The sequence below is a fragment of the Spermophilus citellus genome (genome assembly GCF_964194105.1).
Source record: "Spermophilus citellus genome assembly, chromosome: 14".
NCBI lineage: Eukaryota > Metazoa > Chordata > Mammalia > Rodentia > Sciuridae > Spermophilus > Spermophilus citellus.
Window position 1 is genome coordinate 84,209,664 of NC_138194.1, and position 26,352 is coordinate 84,236,015.

General features: G+C 41.3%; 1 protein-coding gene across 1 annotated transcript in view; it reads right to left on the reverse strand.

Annotated features, from left to right (window-relative positions):
• Nucleotides 1-249: 249 nt before the first annotated feature.
• The window catches only part of SAMD12 (sterile alpha motif domain containing 12), a 392,394-nt gene continuing 366,291 nt past the window's right edge, over nucleotides 250-26,352 (reverse strand). The window contains exon 5 of the mRNA XM_081266869.1: nucleotides 250-8,330. Within this exon, the coding sequence (XP_081122995.1) occupies nucleotides 8,308-8,330 (23 nt within the window). The 3' untranslated portion in view covers nucleotides 250-8,307. The remainder of the gene's footprint in view (nucleotides 8,331-26,352) is intronic.

A 26,352-nucleotide genomic window follows, 5' to 3' on the forward strand; every position in this document is an offset into this window, starting at 1 on the left:
GCCACCAATTCATTTCACATATATTATTTCTCCAGGAAACGCAGCATAATTGAGGACAATTTTCCACCATGAATTGCATCATTAGCTAACACAGGGAAAGTGAAATGCTGTTAACTTTTCTTTTTCTTCTGCAAAGCTGATGAGCTGAAGAAAATAGAAATGAAAAGTTTAATGTAATTTTTTTTTTTGCAGGATGTATGTTGAAAATCAGAATCAAAACACTTTTACACAGTAATAGAAATCCCACATTTTAATACATTGCCATGCACATAAGGAGTCAAGTAATGCTGAATACAAAATAGTCAAATATACAAAATGATAAAGCAGATTTTCAAGCCTGATAGAGATCATGCTCACGGATACAAGGGGGCAAAAATCTGTACAGTTTCATTTTTATCAATTTAAAAAGAATCATGCCCCCAGTTCTTCTTGAGGAAAACCCAAAACAGAAGGAAATATTATAAGAAAATAGAAAGAAGACCCAAAGGGAATTGGCAAGTTGATAGCTGCTTAAGATACAGAAATCAGTGGTTCAAAATTGTGGTGCACAATAATTCTTATGTTTAGAGAAAAAAAGATTCTAAACATCTTAGGCCCTGGGAATCCAGGGAATGAATGTGAACATCCAACAGAGAAGGCACTCTTGTTTGGCCGATAACTTGGTTGTGTCCTCCTAAGTCTGGGTGTGGGAGTCTTCCTAGGGTGCATAGAGAGAGAAAAGCACTACAGTGTGGGCAATGAATAAGGGAAATGCTTATTTCATTAACCACTCTTGGGAGACCAACAGAACTCAGACTGCTCATTTAACTGCTCACTTAAGGAAGCTATAAAAATGTCTACCATCTACACAGGCTTCTGTGTTATGAAATGTGCTTTTTAGCCAGGTTAGTTTGGAAACAATGAACCAGGTTTTCTTTCTTTCTTTTTTCTTTTCTTTTTTTTTTTTTTTTTAAGTCAGATTCCCTCCTCATATTCTGTAAGGAATGCATTGGTCTTATATTTAATTCACATTGTGATTTTTTTTTCCTTCCTCTTGCTCTCCTCAAATGAATACTAATTCACAATATGCAGTTGCTCCTCCTGGAGGAAGCTTGGTGTCTGTCTCTGCATCCCATGGCCCTCAGCTAGTCGACTTCATACTCTCATGGGGGACTCTCCCTGGGCCCTGGTGCTCTGAGCCTTTGGGAGGTGGAGAGGTGAAGATGAAGGGACACCTTGGAATGGGCTCTACAGACTGGCTTCCAAATACTGGAAAAAGCATATGTGTGTATGTAAAATGGTGATTGTTACTTTTGCATCATTCTTTCTTTTTCCTTTCTAAATCCCAGAAATAAAAGCTTTGAGGAGAAAACCTCATGTTAGGAGAGATGTCATTAAATAAAGCCCATAATCCAGCTTGCCATGATAATTCTGCATGCATTGGTGGAGTGGGATAGCTTCTCTCGTCAGCTCCATTTAGTCTCCAAATAACATGATCTGCTGAGTAGGGACAGAGCATCCCAGACAAGCGGAGGCCCAGGGAGACTGGGCAATTTCCGTTAGTCCAGCATTCTCAAATTCGGACCATTTTATTGCCCTTATCAGAGCAGTGCCAATCCCTACAAAGTCCTAAGAATAACTCAAGTATATAAACCACAACAGATCAATATTTTCTTTTCTCAGGTGCTTTTTACTGTTAATATGTAATTTTGTTACAATATTGATCTTTTCTAAAATTTTGTATAAAGCTATTTAATTTAGTGCCTAATGATATTAAATAGTTGGATTAACTGGAACTACAGTCGTGTGATTTAGTGATATGAGAGTTTCGGTGGAATTAGTTTCTAAACATTTGTGCTGGCTTGGTTTTTTAGGAGATCAGTTACTTCTGCCCAATCATGACTGAGGCTCACAGTGCAGAGTCAAGAGCCTGGTATTATTCAGCTCTTTGCAATGTAAGTCTCTTTCACTAGCCAAACCTCAGTCTCCTCAAACATGGCCTTGTAAGGACAGTATTTCCCTATTGGTGGAGGAGAAACTATACAGAGTAGAGAGAGCGCCTTACGGTTGGTTGCCTGGTGTGAGTTTAAGCAAATAGAATTCCCTCCTGTCCCCAGTGGGGACCAACACCTACTGCAGAGGTTATAGCTTCTGCTTGCTGGTTATCAGAGGTGGACAAGGGATAAGAAGGAAAAGGACAGGCTAAGGCTGTAGCTCAGTGGTAGAGCACTTGCCTAATTTGCCTAGCTTGTGTAGGGCCCTAGGTTCTATTCCAAGGCAGGGTGGGGGGGGGGGAGAAGAAAGAGAGAGAAAATGAGAAAGACAAAAGTACCAGCACTAAAACATGGCTGAAACATGAACAACCTCCCTGTCTCACATTTTCTTCAGTATCCACCTGTATCCAGGGGCCTCTTCAATGTGCCCATCAAAACCCCTTAGCTGGTATGTGGGGAAACATGCATTATCTAGAATCTAGACACAGGAATTGCCAAAAGCTGCCAGCTTGGATTCATAAGCAGCTCCCAATGCAGACTAAATGTAGTTAATTGTGGTTTTAAAAAAATACTGAAAATAGATACAAAAGAACTAGAACTGATTCAGGGATCCTAGAATCAAGGACCATGGCAGTGTTAAAATTCTAAATCTTATTTTTGCAATTGTGTTCGAACTTAAAAGGTGTTTCTGTGGCATCTGTGCTATTTTAGAGGATGGGCTAAGCTCTGAGCAGATGGCAGAAGAGAATTATCAGTTTGTGGGACAGGAGCAAGCTCGGTGGCTGGAGGCACTTAATAGCAAGCAAAAGTTTTCTTCAAAGTTATTTTCCAAATGAGTTTCCCCACCCCAAGTGAAATAATGATCGAATAAGAGTCTACTGTTTTAGATTTTTTTTTTTAGCATAAAGTGTTTTAATATATTTTCACAGAATTTGAGAGGGGTGGAGGTGATTAAGTGCAATCCCACATAACAGATCTGTGAACTCTGGCACATCAACCCAACCTGGAATTCTACATCTGGTAGCTATGTGTATGCTGATGTGGCCAAACTATTCAAAACCAACTTAATTTCTTGATCCAAACAACTAATTTTTTTCTTTTTTGTTTTTCCCTGTGGTGCTGGGGATTAAACCCAGGGCCTTCTGCATGGGAGAAAAGCACTCTACCAACTGAGCTTTATCACCAGCCCCCAAACAACTGAATTTTTAAAAGCCTATGAACAATGTGTCATGCAACCAGCAATGTCTTCAGGGTTATAATCATTTTAGGTATGAGTATTTCCAAGGTCAGATTAATTTAATTGAATAATCTTTTTATAGGTCGCAGTAGGTAGGGCTGTTTCTGATACTGCATGTTAGGCAGAAGGCCTGGGTTTCAGAGTCTTTCTAAGGCTCCTGGGTATGTTTGAGGGTTGGGAAGCAATCACGAAATAAACAACAACAAAGTGAAACTCCCAAACTATTGGCATCACAATATGCAGATTCTGTGTGACTATGAACAATGTCTAAATAGCAACAACACTTTGTGATATCACCCACCCAACTGTCCAACACAAGACATAGGGTGACGGATTAAAATTTAAGAGTAGGCTGTTTTGCCTTTTCATGCTGGATGTAATTAGGAGAGGGAGGCTCTGATCTCGGAATGCTTGGGGTGCTTCAAGGTTTTTAAATAGCCTTATGTGGCAAATGAAACTTCAGTTTTGCAAAACCTTTTACACTTGTTCCTTGGAAGCCATTTCTTCGTCATTTTGCTGCTGGGTGAGAGGACTAGAACGGGCTCATGCCTGATGACTCTTTCCTTTTGCATTGGTTGCTGATAAATTTTACCCTAAAATTTTTTAGAAACAGTGCCTGTCTGCTCCTACTCCCCTGCCCAGGATTTCACCTGTGGAACTAAGGAATGGGCAGAAGTACACCAGTATTGACACTGTCCCTTCAGCTACCTTCTCGGATGAGAAGCATCTATGTTGTTGTTTTTTTTATTAAGGTGTGGCAGAACCCGCCTGTGCTCTTGACCAGCACAGCTTTCAAATTAATGTACCCTGCCTCCTGAATATTGAAAGTCACCGGAGCAAGAATAATGGAAATATAGCCCTCGTTTACCTTGAAGCTGCCAGGGGAATCCACAGGACAGTTCTCTGGCTCCAGGATTAGATGCGGATTTAAGGAGAGGAGGGGCAAACCCTGCCTGTCTTTGAAATAGAGTCTCCAGCTGTGTCCTAGTAGGAACATCTCCTGGCCTGTCCTCTCCCTGATGATCAGGGCTGACCAGTCCCCTCCTAGAGATGAGAACTCCACTGCTGTTTGGGCAGATAGCAGTCACCAAGGTCAAGCTTAAGAAGGAATTATTAGTCAGGACTGGGCAAAAAAAAAAAAAAAAAAGGTGAGGACTCTGTTTTTCTATTCGAGTTCTTTAGAGAATGCTTGAAATCTACCCACAGCACTATGTTAAAAGAAAGAGATGAAAAGGAAAAAAAAGAAAATCACACAGGCATAGGAAACAAAGCCAAGGGAGAGGTGAATAGAAACAGCCTTTGGGGAATAAAGGAATTTCTGTCACTTTCAAAGATTAGATTTTTAAGGGTCTATGGCAGCTTTAAGTCTAGTTGTCAAGTAGCAAAATTACTCTAAAGAATGAGGAGGAAAACATCTCAAAGATGGAGGCTGCAAATGCTCTAGAAGAGGAGGGCTCAGTAAAACGAAAGCGCTCAGGGGGTCCAAAAACTTTAGCTTCCCTGAGACTTTTATTGTTACCACCCTGAATCAGTTATGTGACATTTGCAGGCAAAAAAAGCATTTGCAAACAGAAAGGGTGGGGGCTTTATAAGCTTTTATCCTTAGTTTATGTTCTCATGGAAGGTAGATCTCTCTTTTTACCTGGAAGAAATAAAAATGGTGCATTTCCCTCAGAACGAAGGACCGTAAGCCTCTCTATTTGGGCAACTGCAAAGTGACTCTGGGGGTGGGGGAAACTCTATAGGGGATAAAGGAATTCATCTATGTCTTTACTTTCTGGAAGTCGAAGTCAAATCTGTGGGGACACACCTCGCAGAGCCTGCGCAAGGACTGGAAGGAAGGCCATTCCCCATAAGGACAGCTGATATGACCCCTATCCCCCAGGCATGTCTCAAGCTACTGAAATGATCTGCTTTTACTGGAGCAGAACCACCAATGCTCTGCATATTTAAATTCAGTTCTGGAGCTGGGACAAGCTAATCCCCTTGGCACCCTGGAGAGTCTGATAATTATTCATTTCTGTTCATTCCCAAGACTGCCTTCCCTGCACAAGTGTGGGTGTGAGCCTTTTAATAAAAGGTGTAGCCCAGGTTTAAGTAAAAGTTAAGCATCCACCAGTTTACAGCCCTTAGACATCAAAATATTTATCCCTTAGCTCCCCATCTCTTGCTTCTTACTAAACAAAACTCACTGCATAGCCATTTCTAAATTTCTGGGAGGTAAAATTCTGCACAAGCATACGTGCTTGAGCACACACACACACACACACACACACACACACACACACCCATTCCCCTTGGGAAAAAGGTATAGGTCAGCAGGAAGCAGCATGGGAAATCACAGAGGATCACCATGGAAGCCAGAGGCTGTGAACAAAGTCACTTCTCCATTTTGCTGGTTTAGCTTGTGACTGCTCAGATTTTATTCCACCACGTCTCCAAAGCTATGCCCCAAAATAATTTCAAACAGAGGTGGGCAGTTTGGAAAACAGGAGTAGTCATACACAAGTAAGTGGTGTATGCCAGGCATAAAGGTATTTTTATACACCATCTTCAACTGAGTTCTTTGATGGTCATTTTTACATTTGCCTTTTCCCATCTCCACCTTTCCCCATTGTCTTTTCAGTAATTATCTAGCACTCTTTTGACTCAAAAAAAAAAATGCAAGCTAGGAAACTCTATTTATTTAATATGATCAGATTATTAAAGCCAAAGTAACAATGCACCACCACCACTTAGTGAACATCTGCACCATAAAGCATGTCCAATTTTCCAGGGGTGTAGTAGTAGTCCCAGGATGTCCCTGGCTGGACCAGTCCATTCCCAGCTACAGTATCTCAGCACCTGGCAGTAGTTCTTTAGGATTCATCACATCCAATTCATTGTCCTCAGGACTCACTATAGAATTGGAGCTTTAGAGAATCCAGCATAGTGATCAATGGCTGTGTCTGTATAAAGGAAGGATGGGGATACAGGTGACCAGGGTGGATTTCAAGGAGAGTAACCTGAAAGCTGCTCTGGGAAGCTCTAACCAGCTCAATCTGGAAGGGCTGGCTGTACAGGAAGGGTACATGTATGTGCTATGGTGCTTTCCACTCCTTCAGGCAAGGGACCTGCCTGCTGCCTTGTGCATCTTCCTGGGTTAATCTGGCAGAGAGTGAATGCTGTCTGAATTCAGTTTTCATTGTGGAAGAGTGGGGAAGGGACAGTGTTTGGGAAGAGGAGGTACAGCTTTAGAAGGGCAGGAGAGTCTGCCTGGTACGCTGCAGTGGTCCCAGCTCAAAGATTGGCTCATGGTAGATACTCAAATGCTGGCTGATTAAGAAAGGACTGGAAGGACAGAGAAGTCTTGCTGTTGGAACTAGGCCTCAAGAGATGGGCAATGGAGATAGGGATGTTATATCCTGAGGCACTGACAGTCAGAATGTGACCTCCTAATTCGGAATTTGTAGAGTCTTATGGTTTGCTGTGGGCCCTGTGGTCCTGGTGTTGACATGTCAGAGGGTCAGATCTCAGTGGTGACTGGAACTTCTCTGAGTTCCCTCTTGGACACCCCTTCTGTGGCTTTACAGTCTGACAGGCTTGTGGTCCAAATCACATCTGGATCTCTCTCCCTTTCATGAACCCCAAGTGGAGACAGTGAGAACCCAAGGAACCCCCAAATGCCCTTCTCACTTGTGCTGGAAGGGGTCCAGATGCTGTCACATCTATTTTAAAGAGAAGTCTCTGATGCCTTTCGGCCTCAGGCGGGGGTAGTAGGCACACAGAGCATACTCTGCTGAGGTTTTCATTCAGCCAACTTTGTATCCAGGGAAAAATGAGCTAAAATAAAATGTAGGGCCAGTCAGTATCAAAGACAAGCAGTCACTGAGTAGACAGTTCCTAAGACTGTGCTTTGTTATTAGAGAGTGAAAAAAAAAATTAGTCATGAATAAAATCCCAGAAAGGATTAAAAGGGAGTCGAAGGTTCTATGCTGAGTAAGGAACCTAGTGTGGGACTGAACCTTTCCTTCTTTAGGCACAAAGGGGTCACTTGATACCATTTCTCTTCAGAGAATTGTGATTGAACTTGACTTAGAATTTTTTTCCACTGTTTAAGTGGGATCTCACACAGGAAAATCGCATTCTGCTGCCCTTAGCATCTATGGTCTTTGATTAAAAAGAAGGCCATCCACCTTCTCTATAGAATGAGAGAATATGTACATTGGCCAAAGAGAAGCCCCCTGTACTTGAGTATTTGTATGTACATGTGTTAAGTTGTGCCTTGGTATAAGGAACCAACAGTTTCAGTGTTCCAATCCCCCAGGCAAGCTCCTACTTCCCTTTGGTGTTACAAGTAACCCGGTTATTCAGTAAAGTGTTAAGAGGTTAGGTCTAACAGTATTGTGGCCATATTTACACCAACCTACCACAAACGACTGGGGATATGCTAGTAGTAGAGCTTATCTTGGACAGTCTGAGCCAGAAATAAGACAAGATTTATAAAAGAAAAAACAAAATACTTGTATTCCTACATGTACCAAACGTGCTAATTCATCTCAGCGTAGTGTTCTTTTATAAAGTGCTTCAGAGTTGGACAGAATACCTTTGGACATCATAACTAACATAACCAAGACACGTTTACATTCCTATCAGGGCATAATATTGTGAACACTTCCACCGAGACTGCAGAACTGCTGTAATTTTTTTTCTAAAACATCATGCCATCTGCACACATAATAAAATAATCCAGTAGTTGCCATGCTAAAACAGGACTGGTAGTGATGGGCACAGACAGTGCCCCAAAGGGAACTTGAGTTATGCACAGTGATGAACACTGGAAGCGATCTTCCAGTGAAGGGTCTGCCAATGACCACTTGGAACAAATTGGCACTGTATAATTATGCACCTCATTTAAAAATCCACAGCAAACTAAGATTTTTTTTTCCCCAAAGCTTATAATCTTGACTGAGTGGGCGTTTTTTCATTTAATCCGGTTAATCTGTCAATGCTCCAAGGATCTCTTCCGGCAGGGCCATGAGTTAGTCTTTCTGTGGGGAGCAGGCAGGCCATGTTCATACCAACTGGCAGGACAGCAGCTTGGAAGGCTAACCGTGTTTATGGAGAACCCTCGGCTGAGGCTGCAAGAAGAAAAAGGAGGAAACGTGGTGAGTTACTTCCTTTCTGCTCCCAGATACTGGCATGTAGCAATTATCTTATTCAAACAAACCCTAACACCCTTAGGTCAAGGAGAAAGCTCTAGCCAGGATGGTGGTTACTCAACTGAAGGGTGGATTTGTGGTGGCTTGTGTTTATGGAATGTCCTTTCGCCATTTGGCAGGGCATGGAAGACACCCATCTCAGAGGCAGGCCAAGCTGCCTGGAAGGAAGGAAACTGGCATCCAGCTCTGTGACCGGGACGTGGGTTGGGAAACCATTTCACATTTGTGGGGTTCATGCATGTACTTGACCTGGGGGAAGATCAGACCTGGGAAGGGTAGGAGGCTTTTCGGGGGGGGGGGGGGTGGAGGGACGGTTTTATGCATCGGGAAAATGGTCTGGGATGAAGCCTAGAAGGATATATTGGAAGTAGTATGGCTGGAACTGGAGTTTGTTAAAAAGTCAGACTGGTTGAGCAGGTTAGGGACTAGGAAGAGAAAGTCATTAAAACTGACAGGAGATTGAACTATTTGAATTGCAACTCTGCTCATGTTTGGTCTTGGGAATGCTAGTACAAATATATTTTCCTGATTTAAAATCTTTAATTTTCCTATTATTTTTATCTGGGTACTTTCTGTAGTTCCCTATGCTCAGATCTCATATAATTCATTATTATATGAGTACAACTATTTTGCTCAGAAAAATATTAATATAGTCTCATTTAGTACACAAAACTATTGGGCAATGAGAGAGAAGGACACTAAGAGTTGTTGATGTAAAAGAAAAAAAACTACTAGGTTTCAAATCAAACTGGTTCTACAAAAGAGAGAATATATGTAAAAACTTGCTACTTCTGAGAAAATGCAAAATTAAGAGGTACAAATAAATGTATTAAATATCAAATAAAACTACACACTTCCGATAAGGTTGTAATGTAAGTGGAATACTAATATAATGCTGATGGCAATGTACACTAAAAAAATAATGTCAATTTATTTAAAAATATTAAAAAATTATATTTCCCAATCCAGTGATCCCAAAGGAAATAATTTTATGAAAGATGATATATGTACACATATGTAACCTAGAAGTTATTTATAATAGAGTAAAAATTGGAACAACCAGATTCCTATTGTTGAAAATTTAGGTTAAGTAAATAATGATAACTTAATAAGATGGATGAGCTGGGCACAGTGGCACACGCTTGTAATCCCAGAGGCTAGGGAGGCTGAGACAGGGGGATTTCAAGTTCAAAGCCTGTCTCAGCAAGTTATTGAGGCCCTAAACCACTCAGTGAGACCCTATCTCCAAATAAAATACAAAAAAGGACTGGGGATGTGGTTCAGTGGTTGAGTGCCCTCAGTACCAAAAAAAAAAAAAAAAAAAAAAGATGGATGATTACGTGGTCATTAAAGTAACACTAATTACGATGATTATGGAGCAACTTGATAAACAGTTATGATAAGCCACAGTATATACTGACACACCTGCATGAGAAGAACTGTGAGTGAAAATGGTGCAGCTGCTAGGAGTTTTACTATTATCATGTTATTTTGCAAAATAGCCCCCTAAATTAGGCTCACAACACTGTAGACTTGACCCATGTGTATTGACTGACTGAAGCATCATGATTATTTTCATTCTCTAATACTGTCTAGAAAATAAATACTTTACAGTTATTCTAAGAGATAATATTCTAGTATTATTTAAGGGGAGGCGGAGACCAATGGGAGTAAAACTCTTTGGTCCAGGTCAACTCACAAGGGAACAGCACAGCTTGGAAGGACAGCAGAGATTTTCTAGGAAACCAATACAGGACATTATTCTTGAGACTTTTGCTAAAGTCAGATCTGGAAAATGGATGACACTAAAAATGACTATGAACTGAAATAAACATTATGAAGGGAATGATAATAAAGAGGCAGCCCTACTGGATCACTATACTTTAGATCCTTGCCAGCAATTGATAACTAGGTTTATCATCCAAATAACCATGTTTTTTTTTTTTTTTTTTTTTTTTTTTTTTTTTTTTTTTTGTACTGGGGATTAAACCCAGGGCCTCTTGCATACCAGGCAAGAGCATTATCACTGAGCTATATTCTCAGCCCTTTTTAATTTTTTTTTGGTTTTGGGACTGGGTCTTGCTAAGTTGCTTAGGGCCTCACTGAATTGCTAAGACTGGCTTTGAACTTGAGATCCTCTTGCCTTAGCCTGCCAAGATGCTGGGATTAAAGGTGTGTGCCACCATGCCCAACCTCCAGCTCTTTTTAGAAATGTTGTTTTGAGGAAGAGTCTTGCTATGGCACAATCCCCTTTGCCATCTTTCCGGGACACTTAGTGATTCTCCATTGCTCTTGGATATTTCTGCAGCCAGCACTCTGTTTGGAGTGGGTCATGGTGATGCATGGGCTCTATGTGAAAACAAGAGGGTCCCATTTACCTACTTAACAGGAGACACGTGTTGGGTTCCATCCCTGTATGCTTCAGCCACCTTAGACTCCTTCCAGCTCCCTGTATACACTGGGTTGCTCCTGGCCTTTGCTCAGACTTTCCTTCCCTCTAAGACGGCTTGTGTGTTTACCCTCTGACAACAGTGAATCCAAACCCCTCCATCTTTCCAGGTCCCCTCAAAGTTCACTATGAAATCTTCTCTCCCTCTAGATACAGCTAGCTACTCTCTTCGTGAGCTAGCATGGTTTCTTAAACTTATTACCATATACTTCATTTTAATGTATCCAATACTCCCCTTACACTCCTTTTTTTCTGAGGGGCTAGAGATTGAAACCAGGGTCATATCCCTAGCCTACCTCTTCAACTTTTTTTTAAAAATATTTTTATTAGTTGTTGATGGACCTTTATTTATTTATATGTGGTGCTGAGAATTAAACCCAGTACCTCACACAGGCTAGGCAAGCGCTCTACCACTGAGCCACAACTCCAGCCCTCTCTTCAACTTCTTGAAGGTGGTTTCAATGAATTATTATGCCTTCCTAATGCAACATAGAGTGTCATGTATACAGAAAGTGCTTAATAAATCTTTGTGAAATTAAGAAAGAATGCTGTTAGAGAAAAATCTTTGTGTGTGTGTTTGTTGAATTCAGGAACTAATTTTGCATTCTTGGACTCAATCATCATTTCTGCCTAGGATCTGGCACGAGTAGGGAAGCTTTAGGAGCATGGGCTGTGATGGATCTCAGTTCACATCCCAGGCTCACCACATACCAGCTGTGTGATGCTGAAAACATGAATTTCTCCAAACCACAATTTCTTCACCTTTAAAATAGCAAGCAGACTCCCTACCTCATTGGGTTGCTGTGATGATAAAATGGGCTCAGATGATAAAGAACGCCCAGAGGTCAAGGCTTTGCACTCTCTGCCTGCCTGCAGAGGTCACGGTTACCACTCTGGCTTTCACTCTCCCCCAGAGTAGCACAGACTTCAGAGACAGTTCCAATTAGGAGAGGGTAAAACACTCCAAGGGCAGCAAGGGGCTGCCCGGAGGCAAGGCAGCCTGTAGAGGGTTCAGGAACAGATCTGGACTTGCTATCAGTTTCCCTGTTTCTCACTGCAGCAGCCAGGGGCTGAAGGGCTTGGTAAGGGCAGGGAAGGAGAAAAGGTGCTGTGTTCCAGCAGCCCACATGCAATGGTCTGAAGGGAGGGAGCAGGACTTCAGTTCTTAAAAGGAAGTTCCGTGTCTTCATTCAGAAGGAAGGGGATTTGTCTTGCACCTGAAAGTGTCCTTTATGGAAGTCAGATTGGAAGTCAGTCTTTGGGGTGGATCTAAACTGCACTGGGATGTGGGACAATGTGCATCAGGTATGAGATCCACAACTGCCCCAGCACAGCAGCTCAGGAACAGAGCTCACATTTCCTGAGCAGCTACCCTGTGCCAACTACATTTCACAAGCAGTCACTCATTGCATCCTTGCCATCAGCTCTGAGGATTATACTACCTACTAACACAACTGGAGAAAACAAGGGCAGGTTCCTGAGCTTGTCACTGCTGTGCTCTGGTCTCCCACAGAACTGAGACTGGCACCCAGATCTGCTCTCACCACTAGGCTTTCCTGACTCTGTGAGAAGGAATGCGAGCGAGGAAAATGCAGGAAAGAAATCAAGTAACTCCTGGGTAAGAGTTCTCATTAACAGTAAAAGAGGTTTGACCTAGAGCCCCCACAGCAAAGAATGACCCAGATCACAATGTCAACAGTGCTGAGGTTGGTTTAGCAGATAGAGGTCCTTGTTTATTTTCTATTCTTGGTTGTGAGCCAAATACATCCCTCCCAAAATAGGCCAAGATAAAAACCAACCTAAGTGGGCCTCTTATATGTACAGGAAATAAGGTTAATTTCAAACCTCATTCCTCTCTTCTATCCATCATTTTCTCATTTTATTTGATTTTATATTCAGTGTAATCAAACCCTCTAATACTAAATCACTTCTAACTTCTAGAACCCTCACAGGCATACCGTCATATGAATCAAGACTGGATGATTTAGACAGGTATGCTCAATTAATTAATTAGTATGTATGGAAGAAGTTAGGAGATAAAAAAGAACAAAGCATGATTTATGTGGCAATAAAACTAAACTCTGCCATCAGCCCTTTTGGTGGGAGAAGTCATATGTCTTTTGGGTGGCACTGATTCCATTTCTGCCATTCCTTGACCACAAAAGGTTGAGGGGGTATTTGCTCCCTGAGAGTATGATTAAGTAATCAACTTTACCCTCTGACTACATGGAAATTATGGTCAGAATCTGAATGTGGGTAAAGGGTAACAATAGAACAGATGATGCCTACAAACTAGGATGTAACTCTCATAATTCCCTGTCAACTGGGAACCATAATGAGTCTGTCATGGTTAGTTTTATGTGCCAGCTTGATTGGGTCACAGGGTGTCCAGATATTTGGTTAAACATTAACCTGAGTGTGTCTGTAAAGGTGTTTGTGGGTGAGATGGATGTGTGAATTGCTAGACTGAGAAAAGCAGAGAGCCTTCCCTAATGTGGGTGGCCTGTCTAACCCACAGAAGGTTTGAATAGAACAGACTTATATGGGATAATTCCCTCTGTGTTTCTTTGAGCAGAGACTTTGGTCTATATCTGCCTTTTGACCCAGACTCAGACTGGAACCCTACCTTTGGCTCTTCTGGGTCTCCAGCTTGCGTATCTTGGGACTGCTTGTCATCCATAATGATGTGACCAATTTCTTATAATAAATCTCTTATCTCTTTCTCATATCTGTCTGTTCATCTGTCCATACATCCATTTATTTATCCATCCATGTATCCATCCATCCATGAATCTATCCATCCATTTTGTTATTCTGTGTCTACGGGGAACTCTGAGTAACATGGAGTCTACAGACAACAATAACCTCGATACTAAGCACTATCATGAACCAAGTGCCCATGTGCCTAGCATCTTGCTAAAAACCTGTGTCCATTTTGAAGCAACCAAAGCAGATAGTACCACCATAACTCCCACTTCCAGATAAAGAAAGCCAGACTTGGAGACATAAATAACCTAAGACAGGCTGTGGTCTTTAAATCAGGCTATAATCCTTGATCTGCCTAAAAACTGTCAGGGACTTGTTGATTCCAAAGTATTAAGTAGGAAATGTGAGGCCTCAAGGCCTCCTGGGACGGTTTTCAGACAATCATTAATATGTAGATGGGCTAAGAGGACCTTGGCCCCCATCTCTTACTCTCTCAGCCCTCAACTTTAAGGTTTCATTTAGAATGTGATTTGCTGCCTGGTTTTACACTGGCTCTAGGGGCCAGGGGGTAGAGGGAAATTCTCTCTGGAGAGTTTTGGAGGGTTCAGGTGACCTTGTCCCCACTTATGCATACTGAAAAAAAATGCACTTGTGAGCGAGGTATTTTTCCCCTTTCCTCAGTCCTGGGGGGTGGGGTGGGGACAAGGACACTGTGTTTATCCTTATTAAGAGGCTCAGAACCCTCTCCATATTAAAGATGGGGGTACTAGTTACGCTGATTTGATCACTACACATCACAGACATGTATCAAATCATTGCACTATACATAAAAATCTAAATTATTATATGTTATAAAAATTTCAGTTTGATTTATGGGACCCCCTCCCCCCAATAAACAATAATTCTCTCAGAAATCAACTCTGGTTCCTGTGGGTTAAATTGAGTCTCTAGATTCTAGGGTTTCAAGATTCTGACATTTTGACTGGAAGTTCCCCAACTTGCCTGCATTACACTCACCTGGGGGAACTTCTTAAAATTTTTATTCTGTCTAGCCTCTCTCTGTCTCCACCGATTCAGAATGTCCAAGGGGAGGATCGGAAAACTCTATAATAATAAACAAGAGGCTCGGTAATTCTCATGAAGCCAGCCTGCCTGGCAACAGTCCATGGAAACACCTACGTCTTTCCCCTGGTACTTAAATAGTAGTTATTTGTCCTTTGGACAGAGAAAAGTGGTATAGACTGTGGGAAAACTTGGTTTATAGCCCTGCTCTTTTCATATAATAAAATATCAAGAATCTTGGATATAATATAGTATAGTCACTTCCTTACAATCCAAACGCTGGTTTTAGAGTGGGACAGATGTGTGAGGCTTTGAGACCTGGCAAGCCATTCAACCAATCCAAAGTCCCAGGGAATCAGGCATGTTCTGTTGTCCCCATACTGTTAGCATCTGCCAAACAACATATATTCTTTTAACACTGAGTAAAATTTCCTTCCCTGTTTGGCGATGTGGGCCTTGAAGAGTTTCAAATTTGTGTCATCATACTATACTAGAATCTGTAACATACTTTATTAGAACTGTCTGATGATGCCTGACGAGTGCTTCTCAAACTTCACTGTTTAGAACTCCTCTGGAGGGTTTGGTAAAACACTTCTCTGGGTCCCCAGTGGGAAGAATGCGATTCAGTAGGTCTAGGGTGGCCCACGAATGTGAATTTCTAATAACGTTGCAGGGAAGACTGTTACTGCTGGTCTGAGCACCTGAAGCACCACTGCTCTGAGCCTCAAGTTCCTTCAGGCAAACAGTATGTTTTATTCTTCTCTTTCTGTAGTAAGGGGTAGAGTGTCTGCGATGTCAAAGGCGCTCTTGAAATGCTTGGTTCATAAATGAAGGAGTATAGAAAAAGTCTACATTAGTGAAGTTATCAGTTCCTTCAGGTCTGGGGAGAATTGATTAGTGGGGGACAAAACACTGCTTCTTGATGAGAACTGATTTAGGAATATCAGTGTCTGCAGGTATCAGAACTTCATAAAATCTCTGTGATCACTGGGGATATCTATTAACCTCTTTATCTAGAAGACTGCTGCCCACAGTGAACCATCACTTTGCATCCCATGAACTGGAGATGATGTCTTCCTGGGAGAGAGCTCCTTTGCTCTCAGCAGGGATGTGTTTGTACAGTCAATTAAGTCAGTGGAAACCCTGGTGATTTCTTCTACACCAGACAAGGGCAAGTGTCTCAAGTCAGTATATCCTGACAGCCACTGTAAAAGCCCACAGACCTTTCCAGAAGAAAACTCTGTCCACTGGCACAAACAACAATGCATTTCATGAGAGGGCATGAAAATATACCTAGAAGTTTAACCCAAGTTGTCACTGCAATTCCCCTCCCTCTCCACAACGCTCGCCAGTATACTCTGAGGGATTGCTCTCTAATTTCCCTCATCACTCTGTCCCTCAGCTGGCTCATTCCCAGAGTACGGGGCCCTGCGTGTTTGTTACCAGCATGAGGAAGTTACTTAGTTACTTTCTTTCCTTCCTTTTTTTTTTTAAGTACATCTATTTTTCTTTGTCTTTTGCTTTACTGAGACTTATTTAATCTCTTAATCTCTGTTGACCAATCCAACAGCTTCTCCACTGGAAAAATGTTCTGTAAGATTCACCTCTTTAGAAAATGTGTATCAAGACAATTTCTCCAGTTTCCAAGAGAAAGAGGAAAGCATTCTTCAAAAGTAGTCTACAAGTTGTAGACTATAAGTGGTCTCCTTTTGCATGCCAAGTCTCAAGGGGCCAAAAGTCTCTCTTTGTGAACCAAGGCTAAGCAAGCTAAAAAATATCAATAATAGGGGCTGGGGATGTGGCTCAAGCGGTAGCGCGCTCGCCTGGCATGCGTGTGGCCCGGGTTCGATCCTCAGCACCACATACCAACAAAGATGTTGTGTCCGCCGAGAACTAAAAAATAAATATTAAAAATTCTTTCTCTCTCTCTCCTCTCTCACTCTCTCTTTAAAAAAAATCAATAATAAGGCTGATAACAAATTATGAAATTCAGCATACAAAATCATAGAGCAGAAGGGTATCTTAAAAACCTCAGATAAGTGCTTATGAATATGCATATGAATCACACCTAGACATGTTGTTAATCACATGGTTCCAACAAGTCCTCAGGTGAATCTGTATCATACTTTATTAGAACTGTCTGATAATGTCTGACTGGTGCTTCTCAAACTTCATTGGTGAAACCAGTGCTACTGGTCCATGGACCACACTTTGAGTAGCAAGGCCAGACAGTTCCTTGATCTGTAGCAGCACTGTCCAGTGGAACTTCTGCAATGATGGGATGCTCAATACATGTTCTAATATGGCAGCCATTACTCACATGTGGCTACTAAGCTCTTGAATTATGGTGAGTGCATGGAGGAAATTACTTTAAATTTTATTTAATTTTAATTCATTTAAATTTAAATGGCCATATGTGCCCCATGGCTACCATATTTGACAGTGCCACTTCGCAGAGTAGAAAGCTGAAATTCTGAGAGAATGAGTAAAAAGATTTCAGAAAGAAGAAACTGAAACAACAAAAAGAAGCTCCAAATCTTCTCATCTATACTGTAAATATATTTTTATTCAAACCTCCCTTTCCTGTTTTACATTGGGAAGACTCAAGGCTTCCCCTCTGTTTTCTATCATGCTCCCAGAATCACTCCATATACAAAACAGTAATTAGGAAAACTTTATAAACATTCTGAAGTGCAGACGATTATCTTGTTTACATAAACCTCTTTGAGTTGGCAGAACCAAGCAAGAAACCTTATGAGAAACAGTTCCTTTGTTATGAGTCCTTTCACCTTGGGGTCTGTCTAGCAGGATTCAGAAGACAGGCTCCCAGGTCACATCGCTGTGGGTTCTGGTTCTTTGGCTTGGAACACAGGGGCAAATGCAAATAGTTTATCCATACAGAAAGGTTTAAAGGAAAAAAGTGCTAAGTTCAAGTTGAGTTACCCCAAATGAGAAGGTGCGGAGGGTGGGGAATGGGTAGGGCTTGGTTTTGTCTAAACTGGAGCCGTCAGCTCCTAGCAGGTTATAGTCTGTATTGCAGTTAACGAGATTTGGAGATGTTCCCTGGATGGGTGAGTACTAATTTCCATTGAGGAAAAAGTTATGAGGCTTGGATGTCTTAATGATAACAGACAACTTCTCTGTGTGGGCTGAGCTACAAAGCATGTTGCTATGGAACTGCATGGATCGGGCTCTTTCTTTTGTGCACAAAGTTTCCCCTTAAAGAATCTACTTGGCATGAGGCACAAACCTGCTTGGGGACTCTTATGATTAATTGCTTGAACTGGCTGGTGGCCATCAGCAGGATCTTGCAATTTACCTGTTTCTATACAGAATTATGAAGCCAAAGGTTTAATGGGATTTCAGGTAATAGAGCCCAGATGTCCAAGACTATGATGTTTGAAATTACACCGCTTGCAAGGCTGCGGAGCTTAAATCTTATTTATTTCTTGCTTAGTAGATTTCCCCGTTCCCATCTTTACGTAACCTTGGACCAGTCAGATGCTAAGACCCACACCCTGACTTACCATATCCACAGAGAAGTCATTCACACACACACACCTGTGGCCAACTGCCCAGAGACTCAGAGGCTCCCTACCCTTGAGCCCAGGCTTTTGGGATCACCTTTCAGCCAAGGATATGGTAATTAACAGCCCCAATGCTTCTATGCAGCACTTAACTTCCAATTGCTTTCACACATATAATTGCATTTTTTTTCTATTAGGGTCCAAAAGAAATGGGCTGGGACAGGTATTATTATCTCCATTTTGTTGAAGAAACCAAGGTACACTGAAGAGAAGGGACAATAATAGGTAATATTTGTGGAAACCCTTGCATGCAAGAAATACTGTTCCTATGGGGTTTATGAGCATCATTTTGTTGAAGACTGGTAACAGTCCTGAGGTTGATATGATTATCAGCTCCACTGTGAAACTGAAGACCGGAGTACAGAGTTTGGGTGACACCACTAATAAATGACGGAGCCAAGATTGAACTTGGTACTCTGGCTGTAGTTACTATCCACCGATGCCTCTCTATCATTAGCATTTCAGACAAGGCCAGGAACCTGTTGTAAATGTGGCCTTCTCTTTACATCATTTGCAAGGAGTAAAAAATCCTAGGCACCTCTTTCTTTTATTATTTTTTATTTGTAATTTTTAGTTATATATGACAGTGGAATGTATTTTGACATATCATACATACAGGGAGTATAACTTCCCATTCTTGTGGTTGTACTTGATGTAGAGTTACATTGGTTGTGTATTCATATACAAACAGAGGAGAGTTATGTCCTTCTCATTCTACTGTCTTTCCTATTCCCATCCCTCTCCCTTCCCTTCATTCCCTTTTGTCTAGTCCAATGAACTTCTATAACCTCCTCCCCACACTTATTGTATGTTAGCATCCACATATCGGAGAGAACATTTGGCCTTTTATTGGGGGTGGGGGGATTGGCTTATTTTACTTAGCATGATTGCCTTCAGTTCCATCCATTTGCTGGCAAATGCCATAATTTCATTCTTCTTTATGGCTGAAGACTATTCCATTGTGTATATATACTATATTTTCTTTAACCATTCATCTGTTGAGGGGTATCCAGGTTGGTTCCATAGCTTAGCTATTGTGAACTGAGCTGCTATAAACGTTGATGTGGCCCCAGGCATGTCTGTCTGTCTTTCTTTTTTTTTTTTTTTTGATTCCGAAGATTAGATTGAACCCAGAGGCGCTTAACCACTAAGCCACGACCCCAGCCCATTTTTATATTTTATTTAGAGACAGGGTCTTGTTGCGTTGCTTAGGGCTTCACTAAATTGCTGAGGCTGGCTTTAAACCTGTGACCCTCCTGCTTCAGCCTCCCGAGCTGCTGGGATTACAGGTGTCCGCCACTGCATCCAGCCCCAGGCATATGTTTCTAATGAGAAACTAACTATGCCCTTGTCCCCTGCTCTCTTCCAGAGCAGTACAGCCTCCCGAGGGCTCTGATGAGAGCAGGGGGGTTCTGTTTAATAACATCCCATTTGAAAAAAGGCTTGGCCTAATAGTCCAGGCCCTTTATGATCACGTCTCAACATCTCCAACCTATCCCAATGCATTTGACTATAGTAAGTGGTCACAGTTGCCCAGTATGGCCCCGCCTTTGTTGACACAGTGTCTTCTTTATTCCTCATCCTCCTGCCCAAATTCCACCCTTCTACAAGGGCCAGATGATAGGTTGCTTACTGCCAAGAAGTTGTCACTCTTGCATATCCTCTCTCTCTCTGTTGTAAGCTTTCATATGATTTTGTTGAATAAGGGAATGAATGGAGCAAACCTCATTCCTAGTTTTTAATGGTGTTGGTGATCAAACTCTCGGCCTCATGTTTGCCAAGCAAGTGATAGATCACTGAGCTACAATCCCAGGTCGACATCATTTCTTGATCGCCATACCAGGCACTATGAGAATTGCTGGGGATATAAAATGAATAACTAATAGCCCTTGCCCTTACCCTCAGGCAGCTCCCTGTCTACTGAGATACACACACACACACACACACACACACACACACACACACACACAAAAATCACTATTGCCTGATGACCTGGGCATTGTTACAGAAGCACAAGATTCCAGGGGAGCAGAGGGTGCAGGAGTGCTCCTTGCTGTTTGCAGATAAAGCTGGGAATTCTGTCCAAGTCTTATCCCCTCTTCTAGGAAAGGAAACCTCATGGGGCAAAGGGACCGTATCGTTGCACAGCTCTCAAGCCCTCAACATAGTCTCCTAAATTAAGAAAAGTGACAACTAGTGAAGATGGGGTCCTTACATTCTGGCAGAGGCTGTCCAAGGGCCTTCCTTCCCTTATCTGCAGTGGAAATGAAGAAGAGGGAGGCAGGCCCTAGTGGCTGTCCACGATGGCCCCATTGGTACTGGTCCACGAGGTCAAGGGAGAAACCCCCAGCATTTTCTCAGGATCAGTGAGCAGCAGAGGCCAAAACCACAGCTCTGTTTTGCAAGGTGTCAAGGAATATTGAATGCACTGCCTTAAAATAAAAATCCAGGAAAATCTCCCCCAACCTGCACCTGTTCTCAAGGGTTGGAAAATATTTCTTATTTTTCCTATTTGAGAAGAGTGACTCTGATTATTTAGGATCATATGCCCCCTTATAAAACACTCTGCACAAATAAGCTTTTTTATTAGTGACCCTTTGAATTTGGTTTTGGGGACTACAGCAGCATTTCATTTGTGTTTCTCAAGTCTGTAGGATATGGGAGGGGGAGGCTGTCATTGCAAAACATTCATATCTTTCCAGAAAACTTGGGTTGCCCTACAATGTTAAAGAATCAGTGTGGAATAATGAAAATAACAGGTTCTTCCCCTTGCTAACTTTGAGACTGGTCAAATTACTTAAAACTCTCTGAGCCATCTGAGCTAGAGCTTCCTCACCTGTGGGAAGAGAAGAATTTGTGTGTGTTTTGCATAGTTTTTGTGAGAACTACCATATTCATGAAATCCAAGGTGCATTTAAAAAAAAGTGTCACTAAGAAAGAAAAGTAGCAAAAATTACTGCCAGTTAAATTACGATGCTCTGTTTTGATTGTCCTGCACAAGGCAAAAGATGAACTTTCTGTTGCTTTGAGGTTTCTTTCATTTGCTCTGAAGAAACCTGGCAATTTCTCTGCCTCAGACACCAGCTTCATGGGCGGCAGGAGGTTATTTTGCATGTATCTTAGTAATAAAATGTGACATACCTTCATTTCCTTGTGATATCTTTCTATCTGAGCGCAAAGCTCAGATTTCTGCTTTGCAAAAACCTGTAAGAATGTGGTTATACCTCCAATGTCAAAATTCGCCTCACTGATGGTGCTGTTTCCATGTCTTTTGGCTCAAAGATACATTTTCATTTCAATGCCAAATTATAGTGTAATATTTCTCAAACTATTATAAATAGCAATTAAACTTGAATGAAGTGATAAAAATATGAATAACTGCAGCCAAATTCATGTGTGCAAGGCTGCCATATGACCTACAGTGATTATAAGCCTTCCTAGATTATAAAATGTACAATTCAGTAAGGCAGAAATATGAAAAAATGCATCTCAGAGGCAATGAAAAATGGTAATTGAAAGAGCATATATCATGGGTCTTGCACCCAATAGATGCACAACAAATTTTAATCCTTTGCTTCTTAATAATGAATGAGAATGTGATGAAGTTCAAAAGAGTGTACAGGGACTGGACATCATCATTTTAAAGAGCTATGAAATGCTAGGTTTAAATCTGATTCTTGTTGGATAACATTTAGTAGCAGGAACTAGAGAACCACAAGTGGTCTCTATATACTGAAAGAGATGGCTGCAAATTCTTTGTCATAGACTCTCTTCCTTCCTTCCATTGAGAGGTGAGATTTCTCTCCCCTTCTCCCTAGAATCTGGGCCATACCTATAAAGTTGTGACCAATAGAATATGGTTAGCAATGGCTTTCCACCAGTTGTGGGGTTATAATCTTTGGGAGGACTGGAAAATTGTTTTTTTTCTCCTTTGAACTAGTGGCCCTGCTGCAAATAAGCTAAATAGCTACATGAAGAAGCCATGGGTGGGGAATTGAAGTGCTAAATGATAACATGTGTGGTAAAAAAAAGAGAGGTCCCCATTGAGGCTTGCCCAAACTGCAAAATTATGCCCAAAGAATAACCTTGTTTTGAGACCCTAAAATATGGGGTGGCTTATTTCATAACAATAGATCATTAAATTTCACTACCTTGTTAATTTTCACAGATGCTCTGAGCAAGACTTAACTAGATTCCCAAGAAGCAGAAACTGAAATCCACTTTGTTCTGAACTGAAGACCTTTCATAATTATCCTACACAGTGGAGCTTGTCAGGGGCTAAGCAAAGCTCTCCTTAGCTCTCATGTGACTATATAATGAGGGGAGCCAAGACTCATTGCTGGTGGGTTGAGAAAAGAAACAGAAAAGAATCAACCCTCAAGAGGGAAAAAGTTTAAGCACATCTCTCTCTTTTTACACACACACACACACACACACACACTCACTGAGTCTTGTAACTTACTTGGAAATGGAGAGCAGAGTCCACAAATTAGATGCTAACTGTACTTGTGAGACTCTCAAACATTTTTAGGTTTTCCATGGTGACCCCAGGGAATAATATTATATTGGAGACAAGCAAGAATTGCCGAAGTATTCATTCATCTCAGTCACAGATTATCCAGAATGGAATCTTAAGAAGGTACAGAATACCTTGTTGACAGAATAAAACACAGGGACTGGAATCAGCCATGTCCTTCTGATGGGAAGACTCCACATGGAGACAAAGTCTGGAAGATGATAACGTCACCTGTCACTTAATGCAGTCACCAAGAATGCATCATACTGTTGTTCACCATGGATGCCACCAAGCTGAGATCTTCTATTTCAACATGTAGCATCCTGAGCGCCAAGGTTACAGTTTGTGCAGCATTAGAGTAGATGGTAACAGTGTGTCCTTGGTGGTGTCAGGGATGCCTGCAAAGGCAGCACTGTCAAGCTTTTCATCCTTGGTGCAACCTTAGGAGATGGATCTTTTTTGTCTCACAGAAACTTTCAACAAGGGTGCCTTTTAATAAGGGTGTAGCAGGATGCTATCTACTATGGGAGTGGATGTTAGGAACTGGGTGTTTAATTTCATTTGGAAATCAGGAGGTGGGAAAAGTAATTTAAGTTCACTTAGTGTTGAATTCAATACAAATAGCTGTTATTTATCTTTGCTAAGCTACAGCAGTCATAAAATTATAATTCTTTCCTCTGACGTGCTAGTTTCTTAAAGAAATCAGTAGTGTAGGACACAGCATATGGCCATTTGGGTAAGTGTAAAGTGCACTCAAACAATGACTAAAGATGAAATTGAGGTCAGATAGGACCAGTCCTCAGATGAGAGGTTATAAGGAGACCAGACACTGTTGCAGTCATTATATGGTAGGAGAATTTATTCAAAAGATTTTCCAAAAAATCAGAATAAGAATGATCAAGCCAGCTGTATGCAGTAGCACACACCTCTAATCCCAGTGACTTGGGAGGCTAAGGCAGGAGAATCGCAAGTTCAAGGGCAGCCTAGGCAACTTAGCAAGGCCCTAAGCAATTTAGCCAGACCCTGTCTCAAAGTGAAAAATAAAGTGCTTGGGGTGTGGTTCAGTGGTTTATCACCCCTGGGTTTAACTCCCATAATGTGCTCACTTTTCAACAGATCATATCCCTACACACAAAGAAAATCTTCCTTATAAGTCAAGTCGATGTCAAATACCTCTATTTCAAAAGTTAGGTTCTGGCAATTTCAATAATCTAAAACAGATATTGGCCAACTATAGCCTCTGTAGGACAAATCTGATCCGCTGTGAGTTTTTGGAAATAAAGTTTTATTGGAACGCAGCCACGTCCATTTGTTTACCTACTGTCTGTGGCTACTTTCAAATTACAACAGAAGAGTTGTCACAGAGATAGTATGACTTACAACCCTCCCCCAAATTGACTATCTGGTTCTTTACCAAAAAAGCTTGCTGACCTCTGATAAAATAAATCTCACAGTGAAATAAATCTAGTGCTGAAATTAAATCTATGCGTTAGTGAAAAATCTTGAAGTTTAGGGATTGCCAGGAAAACAGCTGTCCCTGCGCACTTTGCTCTCTGCAGATGAAGCATGAGTCTTTCATCTGCCCTCAGAACAGGTTCTGTGAAGTGGGGGAGCAGGAAGGAAGCAGGAAGGACCTACAGAGAGCATCAATAAGTGGTAGTTGGTCGAGGAGTAGAGTCACAGGAAAAAGTGTGAAATTGCAGCAATCTGGGTCCATTTAGTGCAGAGGCAGAATTAATAACTGATATGCATTCTATACCATGGAAGAATAAATAATCGATATGCATACTGATAGATTTTTTAAAAAATCATTTAAGGTCTTAAAAGGGTAAGTTTCAGTAGCATGGAAGACTCTAAAGTTTGTTCTCAACATTTCTTTTTTTTTTCTTTTAAAGAGAGAGAGAGAGAGAGAGAGAGAGAGAGAATGTTTTAATATTTATTTTTTAGTTCTCGGCGGACACAACATCTTTGTTTGTATGTGGTGCTGAGGATCGAACCCGGGCCGCACGCATGCCAGGCGAGCGCGCTACCGCTTGAGCCACATCCCCAGCCCTACATTTCTTGAAAAAGTATTATCTACATAGACTTTAGAGAATTTCTGACGTGGCTTTGTGTATCTAACATGTATGCATAAATATTCCTTCACGATATCCGCTCTCCACATTAGTTTTTCTTGCTAGTCCCTGGTGTCAACATTCATCTCTCAGACCCTTGCAGTCGTTTTCATCTACCTTCTAATGCTCTCCTTTCTCTATGATCTATTCGAGACACTTTTCAACAGATCATATCCTTAGAAATCTACCTGTCTCATTCATCAGCTCACACGCAACAAAAAACTCCAGGAGCAACAGATTGTGCTCGATTCTGAGAGGGATCCAGAACTTGCTGAGGGAGTTTTTTTTCCCACCAAGTGCTTAAAATATCTGGGAGGAAACACAATGTATTTACAGAGACATAATTGACAGTACAAGATATTAGCTGTTATAGCACAAAAAGATTATCAAATTTCATGGGAGTGAACACCATGGCAGAGACTCGTCTGAAAGAGGCTGGAATTTGACCCAGGCCTTGAAAGAAGGGAGAAAGGATATTCTAGAAAGTTAGTGATGCTCACCTATATCCAGAAGCCTCCAGTGGTTCCACATTCTTTAGATAAGTTAAAAAATACCATGTTATATCTGAGGCTCTCCATACTCATGACCCACCCACCTGCACCTTTCCCCAAGCCCTTCACAAGTAAGTTGTCCCCAATTCTTCTTGATGCTTTTTGGACGTTGTGATCTTACGCATATGACTGGCATGCAGTTTGTACCAAATACAGCTCTGACCACATTCTGCAAGTTGGTCTATACTTAATAAAACAAGTGCACTGGTTATAATTGCTATCAGAGCCTAAACAGTTATTCTCAAGTAATTTATTTAATGCACTATGGATTAGTAAGAAATAGTTCACAGCCTAGTATCAGTGCTCAGCCTACACTTTAATATTTTTTTTTAAACTTAAACTTAAAAATTTTTATTTATCTCTGAGATGGGGTCTTGCTATGTCAGCCTCACATTCCTATGTTCAAGAGATCCTCCTACCATAGCCTCCTGAGCAGCTGGGATTACAGATACATACCACTATGACTGCTTCTCAATTTTTATTTTTAACTCACAAAAAACTGTATATATTTATGGGGTAAAATGTGTGTGTGTGTGTGTGTGTGTGTGTGTGTGTGTGTGTATATAATCAATGATTAAATCAAGCTAATCAACATATCTATCACCTCACACACTTGCCATTTTTCTGTGGTGTTAACTTTTAAAATTCACTCTTTTAGGTATTTGAAATATATGATATGTCATTATTAACAATAGCTACCATTCTGTACGATAGTTCTCAAAAATTATTTTTCCTGTTTAACTTATTATCCTCAGACCAACACCCCACCTCCATCAGGTCCTCCTGGTAACCACTACTCCTTCTGCTTCTCATCTATGAGTTTGATGTTTTTTGGTCTACGTATATAAGTGAAATGTGCTATTTGCCTCTCTGTGCCTGACTTACTTCACTTAGCATAATGTCCTTCAGTTCCACTCATGTTGTAACAAATGGTCAGAATTCCTTCTTTTTAAAGG